We start from the raw sequence: 12,175 nt of genomic DNA, 5'->3' as shown, positions 1-12,175 counted from the left end.
CCTGTCCGTGTCCCACCACAGCATGTCCCACCACAGCATGTCCCACCACAGCATGTCCTACCACAGCCTGCTCAGAAAGATGACAGTGATGTCCTTGGCCGAATGATGAGCATGCTAGAGAGAGTTTTGTCTAGAGTGGAGCCACGCAATCCTGAGCGTATTCAGAGGCGCTTAAGTCCTTTCAACTCCCCTCCATGTAAGGTGTGTGGTGGCGCTGATCACTCCACTTTATATCATTGCAAATTGAATAATCTGTGTTTCAAGTGCCTAGCCCCTGGTCACTCTAAGCAGCATTGCCCCGACAAAGTTTCTCCCCAAATCAGTTCAGTTTCGGGAAACTAGCTGACCTGTATTCAGAGGGAGTCCGTACAGGTCAAAATGAGTTCTCCCACCCATTTGATCTCAATTTCAATTCAGTTTTTAATTCTGACACGTTCACACAATCTCAGTTGCCTAATATTGTTTATCAAAACACACATACTGTAGGGGGCAGCGATAGTTTGTTTTATGTACCAGTTAGAGTGGGGAGCAGTATGACTTTGGGGGGGATGTTGGATAGTGGCTCCATGGCCTGTACCGTGAGTGAGACTGCTCTGCGTAAGATGCTCTCTGTTGGAGCAGTACGTACAGAAGACGAATTTTCCACCAACGTGACACTCATTGGTGTTGGGGGTCGACGAGTGTGCCCAAAGTCAGCTTTCAACATCCATATGGAAATCAATAACTGTAAAATGATTGTGCCAACAATTGTTGTTGAGGGGCAACCTGATGACCTAATCATTGGAACTAATGTTATCAGAAACATATTGCATGAGTCAAAGAAGTTTAGTGCGTACTGGACAGCAATCTCTGCTCCATCATCCACTAATGCTGAAACGGAGCAATTTCTTTCAATGCTAGCTGGCTTGCATAGATGGAGTGGTGGTGAAATGCCCGAGAAGATAGGCACAGTGCTCTGCAATTCAGCCACATGCCTTGAGCCTGGCCGTGAGTACCTCTTGTGGGGGAAGCTGTCAAAAACTGCACGAGTATCTCCTGGGAGCGCAGCGATGACAGAACCTACGTCGGCACGATCTGCCCCCAAGGGTCTAATGGTCGCCAGAATCGTCACACTTCTGTGGGCAGATGGATGGGTTCCACTGAAGGTCATGAATGTCACAGAATATCCGCTGTTTTTGAGACGCAATGCAAAGCTGGCTGACTTGGTGCCTTGTGTTGCTTTGGAGGATCTAGACCTGGTCAGTGGCCATCAGAGTACTTCCGTTGTGCAATTGCCTCCTGTCTGCTCTGATGTAAGTAATGCTGAGGAGAAGCTACAGTCTATTGGCCTGGGTGAACTAGATGTTGGCTGTTGTGATGCATCGTCTGAGTGTAAAGACAAGTTGTCAGAGCTGATCATTCACTACCAAGACATCTTCTCGCGTAATCACCTTGACTGCGGAAAGGCGAAGGACTTTGTTCACAGAATCCATCTGGTTGACCAAAAGCCGTTCAGACTCCCTTTCAGACGTGTGCCACCGAGTCAGTATCAAAAATTACGCCAAGTCTTGAATGAAATGGAAGAGAAAGAGATCATTCGAAAGTCGACAAGTGAATATGCTTCACCTTTAGTTCTCATCTGGAAGAAGAATGGTGATATGCGTGTGTGCACTGACTTTAGGTGGTTGAACAAGAGGACTCTGAAAGACGCTCATCCTCTGCCACATCAGGCTGATTGCTTAGCAGCACTTGGTGGCAACTCCTTCTTCAGTACAATGGACTTGACGTCTGGGTTTTACAACATGCCTTTACACGAAGATGATAGGAAGTACTCAGCGTTCACTACGCCTATGGGGCTTTATGAGTACAACAGGTTGCCACAGGGGCTCTGTAATAGCCCAGGGAGTTTCATGAGGATGATGACTTCCATTTTCGGGGACCAAAACTATTTAAGTCTGCTGTGCTACTTGGACGACATTTTAGTTTTTGCCCCTGATGAAAGTTCTGCACTCAGACGTCTTGAAATGGTGTTCAGCAGACTCCGTGCCCACAATCTGAAACTGGCCCCAAGGAAATGTCACTTTTTAAGGAAATCTGTAAAATTCTTGGGCCACATTATTGATGAACATGGAGTGTCTACCGATCCAGAAAAAGTTGAAAGTATAAGCAAAATGACTGTGGCGGACTTGATGGAGTCGGATGGAGCGACACCTTCTGAGAAACGTGTACGGTCTTTCTTGGGCATGTTAAATTTTTATCAACACTTCATTCCGGGGTATTCAACACTCGCAAAGCCCTTGTTTTATCTGCTGGCTGGCCAGAAACAGAAGAAAGGCAGAAAGCCCAAATGCACTGTAGTGGGCCGCAAACTGAAATCAGGTGACTGGACTGCTGACCACGACCAGGCATTTACAGACCTCAAAAAGGCCCTTATCCATTCTGTGGTTTTGGCTCATCCAGACTTTAGTCGTCCATTTTTGCTGTCGACTGACGCCTCACTGGATGGCCTTGGAGCCATTTTGTCCCAGGTACGTGAAGGTGACACAGTGGCTAGGCCAATTGCGTTCGCTAGCAAGTCTTTGACCCGGTCACAGAAGAACTACCCAGCTCACCGTTTGGAATTTCTTGCACTGAAGTGGGCTGTGTGTGAGAAGTTTAGCCATTGGTTGAAAGGCCATGAGTTTACCGTCTGGACTGACAATAATCCACTTACACACATTATGACTAAACCCAAATTGGACTGTTGTGAGCAAAGATGGGTGTCAAAGCTGGCCAGTTACAATTTTGAAATCAAATATGTGCCTGGTCCCAAAAACACGGTTGCTGACGCTCTCAGCCGTGTCCCTTTTTGTCAGAATGTTGGCCACAGACTAGTCAGTGAACCTCTTCATGATCTCACTGCGGAAGCTGCGGTTTTGTCTGATACAGCCGTCCAACAGACTCTCAGAGACTCTACAGATCAGCCTGTCATGGCAGAGAAGCTGTCCCATTCTATAGCTACAAATGTCCAGTCATTACTCGTGTCGGCCCAGACTGTATCCAATCAAGAAGTTGCTGCTGTTGTCCAGTCACACACTGAATGGGCCTCCGGTGCGAGAACTCGTGCAGCTCAACTGATAAGCCACATGCCCCACCTTATTCCAGATACACTACCCAGTCTGCCTGCCTTCTCTATGGATGACCTGCGAGAGGCTCAGTCCAGGGACAGAGTTTTGTCTCGTCTTCGGTTTTATGTGGAACGGTCTCGAAGACCGTCTAGACGTGAAAGGGCACACGAGACAAGTCAAGTTCTGGGCCTCCTGAAGCACTGGGAGAAGTTTGTTCTGAGTGATGATGTTTTGTACAGAGTATCCCGTAATCAGATTTCAAATGCAAAACGCCATCAGTTAGTGGTCCCTGATTGCCTGAAGGCCGAAGTTTTAAAAGGGGTGCATGACAGTGCGGGCCATCAAGGCCAGTCAAGAACCCTGAGCATCGCCAGAGAGAGATTCTTTTGGTTGCATATGGACAGAGATGTGAGGATGCATGTTCGTCAATGTCAGCGTTGCATAGTCAGCAAAGTCACTGAGCCTGCAGGGAGGGCCCCTCTGGAAAGCATTGCCACTTCCCGCCCATTGCAACTTGTTTGTATTGATTTCTGGTCCGCTGAAGATTCACACAACAAATCTGTTGACGTATTAGTGATAACAGACCATTTCACCAGATTGGCACAAGCTTTTCCATGTAGAGACCAGTCAGCCAGGCAAGTAGCTAAAGTTCTATGGGAAAAGTATTTTTGTGTTTATGGCTTCCCGGAGAGGATCCACATTGATCAAGGCCCAAGCTTTGAGAGCAATTTGGTCGCAGAACTTTTACAATTATCTGGGGTGCGTAAGTCACATACTACCCCGTACCATCCGATGGGAAATGGAAGTGTTGAGCGTTTTAATCGTACTTTGGGCAATATGATCAGAGCTCTGCCCCCTGAACCAAAGCAGGACTGGCCAAGACGTTTACAAACACTCACATTCATGTACAATTGCACTGCTCATGAAACTACTGGATATGCACCATTTTACTTGATGTTTGGGAGAGTTCCTCGCCTCCCAGTCACACTCTGTTTGGGAACATTTTGTCTGACCCTGACATTACCACCTACGGCAGATATGTTGCAAAACTGTCTGAAGACCTGAGGGAGGCTATGTCAATTGCTCAGGAACATGCAAAAAAGGAACAGGGCAGACAGACTCGACTCTATAACAGGGCAGCAAAAGGGCCGTCAATTGGAGTTGGAGATAGAGTCCTTGTGGCGAACAAAAATGAGAGGGGCAAGCGAAAATTGGCTGATAGGTGGGAGTCTACCATCTACACTGTTATTGAGATGAACCCTCAAACACACACATTTAAAATTCAAGACACCATCACAGGGAATGAGAAGGTTGTTCACCGTAACCTGCTGATGTTGGTTAACTTTCTCCCAGTTCAAGACCAGCCCTCTCTTCAGTCTGATTTGTCTTTGTCCTCTGCACAATCATCTGCCTCTGTTTGTTCTTCAATGACCAGTCCCACTGTCTCCGAAGAATCTCATGCTCGAGTGCCTGCTCAGCTAAACCGGTCTGGATGTGCGGCAGATGATGCGCAGAGTCTTGTAAGCATCTCAGGCCCTGACAACTACACAGATCTCATGCCTGCGTCTGGGGAGAGAACCAGAGAGTGGGTGCATGGGCTGATCTCTGAAAGTTCTGATCACTCTGGTCATTCCTTGACCACTCATACTCACGACACTGCTGTTAGGGATGACATTTCGACTCTTAGTGAGCATGATCATGTTCAATCTGTAGTGGCTGCTGTCTCTGGAGGTAACGTTAGCCACACTGATCAACCAGAGTCTGCACCACACCGCACTACACGCCTGGGTCGTGTTATACGACCAGTCAACAGGCTTCTTCACACTATGGCTAGACAAGATGTCACCAGACACCTACAGTGTAATGTTTAGACTATGCGTAACACAGTAGTTCGAGCTCTTGGGGCATGACATTTTTTCCCTTTAAAATTCTTCTGAAATAACTTGGTTTTGGAGAGAATGTTTTGTGCTCATTTATGTCTTATATGTCTTGGGTGAATGTGGAATGTGTAAGGCATTCTATAGCCGGTGGCTGGTTCAGAGAATTTTCTCTGTCCACTGCATCCTTAAAGGATACTTCTCAAGTCGGTCCTAATATGTGTGACCCAATGACTACAGTTATATATTGATTTTGATTTTATAACCAAGTGTCAGATTTTGTCCAGAATTCGGTGGGGGTGGGTGTAACAGAGTTGAAATTTGATTGTTTTGAATGTTTTTTTTGAATTCTCACAAAATCTGTGTTTTTGATGTAATATTCCGGTACCTCATTCAGTTGTTAAGTCATGGGCGTCTGCGACTGTTTTTTTCGTTTGGCATTTTATGGGCTTCAGGCTTGCCGTAGCTTAAGTGAATTAGTAAGCGTTGAAGATAATTGCAGTCGTGAACAGAGGCCCCTGACTTTTGTATTGTTTTGTTTATTGAATGCAGGCAATAAACCCAGAGATTGTGAAACCTTGTGTCGTGCATGAAAGAGGGTCGCTACACGAGGTCCGGCTCATCTCTGAAAAGTGGGATGACGCAGTGTACAGACGATGAATATGCTGTATCTGAGTCTGTTTAGGAGGCTCCTCTCACTATTGGAAGGGGTGAGCCGTAAAAACCAATAACACTGAAACTTAAACTATTGCAACCAGAACAGAACGTCTCAATGGGTAGGAAGGAATTTCAAAGCACTGGTTTCAAACAAGCATGTGTCGTTGATGTTTTTTAATACTCTGTGTGACGAATTGTGTTCCTCGTGTGAAAAGAGAGTGTGTGATGAAATTACCGCTTTTTAATCTCAAAAGGTGTGGGAATATTGGTAGAAAGCAATAGGCATAACTAATGTGCCAGTGCTAGGAGCTGACAGGGGATATTAAAGGTAATGCCAATCCCTATCCCCTTGCAAGAAGAACAAAGTCAACGAAGGTCACCAGGCATCACAAAGTGTATCGCCGGCACATAACAGTCCATATGAAAAAGCCAAGTTGGTCAAAGTCCATAAAGCTGGGAGTGGGACACTGTGTGATGAGTGCCAATGAGACATATAACTTCCCAGAACCACAGATGACAACACCTTTCCTGCCCAAGCCATGGCGACGGACGGGAGCGAATCTGCTCCAGTGGAATTCAGCTTGGTACCTGGTGGTAGTTGACTACTTTTTGCGCTACACAGAAGTAGTAAACCTCACTTCCACTACACCAACCTTTGTAATAGAGAAACTCAAGGCAATCTTCGCACATCATGTTGCAGAAGGTTTGATCACGGACGCTGGTCCTCAGCTTGTGTCAATGGAGTTTTTAAGCTTTGCCAGAGACTACGACTTCAATTACGTGACTAGCGGCCCTCGCTATCCTCAGGGGAATTCAGAAGGTGAAAGAGCTGTGGGAATAGTCAAATCTCTTTTGAGTTAAAGAAAATATCCACACAAGGCCTTGATGGCTTACAGGGACCCACCTTTGGTGCAAGGCGCTTCTGCTGCATAGCTCCTAATGGGTTGAAACATCAGAACACCTCTCCCATCAGTCAATAGGACTTTGAGCTGAGGTAGCCTGACCTACAAGTCTTTAGGTAGAAATATCAGCAAATGAAGGAGACATAAACATCCTGTTTCAGCAAAAGACACCGAACACAGCAGGGACAGGAGCTTTGACCAGGACAGAGAGTCTGGGTAAAGAACACAGCGCAAACTGGGGTCAGCCCTGGCACCAAGGTCCTATAACATAAAAATGCCCTTTAGAAGTCATAAGAGAAACCAATCACAATAATAATTGCAAACATGTTGGCGTCTCTATGTAACTTTCTGTTTCCCTCGTGACATGTTTTTTTTTACTGTTTTGTTTTTATCTTTTTCTTTATTGGTATTTAAGTTTGTTGCACAGTTTGAATGTACTGTTTGAGCATCACTGTGGTAAGATGTTTATATGGTAATGTTCAATGAAGCAAAAACTACAGAACAACAATGCACGAACAGAAGAAAGCAATCCCTTTCTGGGGTAATTCAATGACTCCTAATGTAACTTGATCAGGGCAGAAGACTTGTGAGAATAGACTTGTAATAACTTGTCTTATATAAAAAAACAGTTGTTGATGTTTTTGTTGCGGGTTACCCGCTTAATGGGGTAGATGTGGGAATATTGGTAGGAACCAGTAGGCGGAACTGATTGGTAGGAACCAGTAGGCGGAACTGATGTGACCGTGCTGGGAGCAATCCGGGGATGTTAAAGTAATGCCCATTGCTTGAGACCGATATGTCGATAGTCTGGATATATTATACGTAGCCAAAATACAATACAACTTTATTTATATCTGTACATTCAAGGAAACTGTGGGGGTCAGATGCATCGACATTTCGTTCTGTATACACGTGTACTAGAATGACAATAAAGTAGATCTGAATCTGAATCTGAATCTGAATATTAATCATTATGGCAGCATACAAATATCCTCTCCTCTTGTGAGTCTTACTCATACAGATAAGGTATAGAAAATTGTTACCAAAGGTTGGCATTTATGTTGACATAAATTACATTTTGGCATTAAGTCAAGTCAAGTCAAGTCATTTTTATTTGTATAGCCCTAAATCACAAAGAGTCTCAAAGGGCTTCACAGATTATTACACTATATTACACAGACTATTTTTCAGCCGACGAGAAGAGTAGGTTATTCATATGCTATGGAGTAGAAGTGAATTTTAAGCTTAGATTTAAACATTTCCACTGAGGTTGCAGATCGGATCTCAGGGGGAAGAGCAAGCAATGCAATTGGTTTGCTATTCACCTGTGACCCTTGTCAGAATAACTAGTTCGGAAAACAAATGCATGAATAATATGTTCAGAATCTTCGTCTTTTTGTAAAAAAACAAAACAAAAACAAAGGCGAGTAGGATGCTGTCATAAAATATCTGTTATGCGCATGCGCTGCGGAGACGAAACCAAACCCACGCAAACTCTACCTCCGATGTAATCTGGTGTTTTTATTTGTTTTGCAGCAAAAATCTCCCTTCATTGATCTTCCTATTTCTGGCGTTCTCCGTCCGAGCTGAGGAAACTTAGCAGAGACGTTTCATGAATATGTTCTCAAAAAAGCATGTCAAGTCAGAGATCTTTGGGGAGCGCAAGTAGACTTCGAGCGACAAAGTCAACTACCGGAGCAGGGAGGGTCCTGGGGTGTTCTTTGACTTTTCCTGCTTTAGCTCTTTATTTTATTTTCTTCTAATTTTGACCTCCATATTGCAATCTCTCTGAAATCGTTCCTGTGCTCAATGTGCTTCTTTTAGCTCAGTACAACAGAGCTACTAAATTTAAAAAAAAAATCTTCCATCGTTTATGCCAGTTCTTAGACAATTACTAAATACTGTACGTATTTTCCATAAAAATGACGAAAATTAAAAAAAAATCGAGAAATGTTCATTTTTGCATTGAAAATGTTGATTCTTACAAATGCAACATCCATTGCAACCAATGTGTTGATGGTGACAAAACTTAAACCAAATTTATACAATAAACGCAATACATAGGAAGTGTGTATTATTTAGCGCCTCCTAGTGTTAAAAACACGTTCTTTATAAAACAACAATTCAAATAATATGCAAAAAAAAAATCTGAAGTATCGTATTATTGAGCATTTAAAAAAATACCCATAGGTCGAAAAATTTGCATTTTTTTTTCACAACATGATGCTCTCCTAGAGAGAGCTGACATAATTGTCTTTAAGACATCAAGGTCAATTTTGTACGTGATACTTTCTTTTTTTCTATTCAAACGGAGCAATGCGGTAGGTGGTAGCTACCACAGGAAGGAGGGCTTAAGACAGATAAGTAAAAGTACCATGATAAATCCAAAGGTTTACTTTTTCAGTGTGGTTGTTGCATATTTTACTTAATGGTAATAGTTACACATTTCTGATATTGTGTCATTGTGAGCATGTAAATCAAATCCTTTCTAAACAATATTTTAACTGAATTGATCTGTAGTGTCGTCCGCTGTAATCTGCTCTGAGTGGCATTTGGTTAGTTGTATATACAGTATTCAGGCAAACAGGCTCTCACCTGGTCTCGTCGATCCCTTCTAGCTCACTCTTGGTGCACGTTCAATTCTACTTTAAAATTCTTCTTGAGAAAATACCTGTCTCAGGTTATGCACATTATATTGTTGTTAAGAGCGGGAGAAGGATATGAAAAGATAAAAATCTCAGAAACTGTAAAATACTTTGTATAGCGTGATCAAAAAAGTGATAATTTTAGTATTAACAAAATCATTGTTATAATGATGTAAGATATGATCATATGTTTATATGATTAAATAAAGAAGTCATGTTTAATTGTATAGCACTTAATCACAAGGAGTCTCAAAGGGCTGCACAGACCACAGATGATTGCAAACTTATGTACAGACTATTACTACACCATCCTCTGATCTAAAACCTTCATGAGGGCAAGGAAAAACTCAAATCCTCAACATGAGGAAAATGAAGAAACCTGGAGAAGGGACTGCACATGAGGTAATCCCCCTTCGAGGGTGACCAGGCTGCAATGGACGTTGCAATAACAAATAATACAGATGTTGTCGACATAAAATATAGGTTATTTATATGCTATAGAATAGAAGTGTGCTTTAAGCTTAGATTTAAACTTTTCCACTGAGGTTGCAGATCGAATCTCAGGAGGAAGAGCATTCCACAGCATTAGGGCCCGAATGGAGAACACTCTGGGGATCTCTTCTTGGCTCTAGGGATCACCAGCAGACCAGCGTTTTCAGAGCGAAAGCTCCGGTTTGGAACATAGGGGGAATTAAATCTGAAAGATATGAGGGAGCAAATCCATGCATGATTTTGTATAATAAAATATAAAAGAACAACAACATTTTAAAATTACATCTTAAGCTAATTGGGAGCCAACGCAGGTTGGTTAAAATCGGGGTTAGAGCCACCCTACTCTTTGAAATACATTTTTTTAAAATCCCCCCAAAAATATGGTAATTGTATAAATATCATGACACTTTTCACACAAAGCAGGAGTGTTATGATCCCCTTTTGAAATTGAATTGCACAAAGCATGCGTCACAACATTCTTAAGTGTGCTGTGAAACATGCAAACTTTGGCCAACCTTTTTTTTTATAAACTGAACAAATCAAGTCAGGTACGTATTGGCTACACCCACAAACATATGCTTGTTTGATTTTATGTGTAAACATGTCATGTTCTAAGTGGAGTCTGTATTTTTTTAAATACAGCCCTTTACAGAAATCCTTTCGTTGAACCATAGTTACTTACAGTGATAAAATAGATGCAAAAAGTAAAAAAACAAACAAAAAATAAAAACACTCAAAGACAATACAAACAATAAAATACAACAGTATCAACAGTTAAATGCAGTGATGCGCCATCCAAGATAGGCTTGATGGGGTTATTGCTAAACTTCGAACATTGGGTTGAGAGAAAATGACCATGGAAAATAGAAAACAAGCTTTAAAACTTATCCAATTTCATTGGTATAAATAACCTTTTTGCCTAATTTTGGTTTTCGGTGTGTTTTGTGTCCCATAGACGTCCGTGCAAAACACTTTCCTCACCGGCAACAGGAATCACTGTTTTCAAGCATTAAAAAGGAGGAGGACTGGAAGATTGTTCAAGAACAAGTGGAGGTTCAGAAACCACTATACATTAAAGAGGAGGGAGAATTCACAGAGAGTCACTTGACTGAGGATCATGTAAAGAGTGAAAATCAAGGTCAACATGAAGAGAAATTGTGTAAGGAGCCTCTCTGTAGCATTTCAAGTCGTCAAATAAAAACGGAAGGTGATGAAGAACTCCAAGAAGGGTCAGAAAGCTGGTTAGCGCCAATGTCGGATGATGACGACACTCACCATAAAGATGCGAACGAACAGTCTGAAGGGGATAAGATATTTCACGCTGACGGAAAATCCAGTAAATTTTTTCACTGTGGGAAGACGTTTCAATCCGGGAGTTATTTGAAAAAGCATTTCTATGGCCACACCAGTGAGAAACCTTTTGCCTGCTCAGTTTGCGGCCAAAGATTTTCTGTAATTGACAACTTGAAAACACACATAAGAACCCAGGCTGTTGAGAATTTTTTTACCTGCCCAGTTTGTGGTCAAAGATTTGTCCGGAAAGACACCTTAAAGGCACACATAGGATCTCACACTAGTGAGAATTCTTTTGCCTGCTTAGTTTGTGGTCAAAGATTTGCTCAGGAGAACACCTTAAAAACACACATAGGAACCCACAATGGTGAGAAATCCTTTACCTGCTTAGTTTGTAATCAAACTTTTTCTCATAGGGCAACCTTAAAAAGTCACACAAGAACCCACACTGGTGAAAAACCTTTTGCCTGCTCGGTTTGTGGTCAAAGATTTGCTCAGAAGGGAAACCTATTAGCACATACAAGAACCCACACTGGTGAGAAACCTTTTGCCTGCTCATTTTGTGGTCAAATATTTTCTCAGAATCAACACTTACAAAAACATGCAAGAACCCACACTGGTGATAGACCTTTTGCCTGCTCAGTATGTGGTCAAAGATTTGCTCGGAAGGATCACTTTAAAACACATGCAAGAACCCACACTGGTGAGAAACCATTTAAATGCTCAATTTGTGGTCATAGATTCACTGAAAGTGGAAATTTAAAAAAACATGAAAGAATACACACTGGTGAGAAACCTTTTGCCTGTTCAGTTTGTGATCAACGATTTTCTCAGAATCAACATTTAAAAAAACACGCAATAATCCACACTGGTGATAGACTCTTTGCCTGCTCAATTTGTGATCAAAGATTTGCTCGAAAGGATCACTTAAAAACACACACAAGAACCCACACTGATGAAAAACCTTTTGCCTGCTCAGTTTGTGGTCAGATATTCCCCAATATCGAGAAAGCTGAGAGTCACAAGTGTGCTTGAAAAAATAGCAGGGACAACTGAATGCAGGTAACATTCCACTCATGACTGGGATCGGTTTTGACCAATCAGGGTCATAAGTGTTGGCGGGCTCCTTCTTGCTGCAATCCAAGACATTGGGTTAAAAAAAATTGGGTTACATTTGTGAGCCTATGCTGGCTGTGTTCCTAAATACTGCTGGATGTAGGCCG

General features: G+C 42.4%; 1 protein-coding gene across 1 annotated transcript in view; it reads left to right on the top strand.

Annotated features, from left to right (window-relative positions):
• The window catches only part of LOC148365156 (uncharacterized), a 21,113-nt gene extending 8,938 nt beyond the window's left edge, over positions 1–12,175 (top strand). Inside the window, exon 2 of the mRNA XM_088335607.1 lies at positions 10,615–12,175. Within this exon, the coding sequence (XP_088191733.1) occupies positions 10,911–11,987 (1,077 nt within the window). The 5' untranslated portion in view covers positions 10,615–10,910 and the 3' untranslated portion in view covers positions 11,988–12,175. The remainder of the gene's footprint in view (positions 1–10,614) is intronic.

The sequence above is a fragment of the Urocampus carinirostris genome, chromosome 5 (assembly GCF_059441175.1).
Source record: "Urocampus carinirostris isolate Australia breed hairy pipefish chromosome 5, RoL_Ucar_1.0, whole genome shotgun sequence".
Taxonomy (NCBI): Eukaryota; Metazoa; Chordata; class Actinopteri; order Syngnathiformes; family Syngnathidae; genus Urocampus; species Urocampus carinirostris.
Note: the sequence above shows the minus strand (reverse complement) of the source record. Positions and strands in the feature narration are given on the sequence as shown.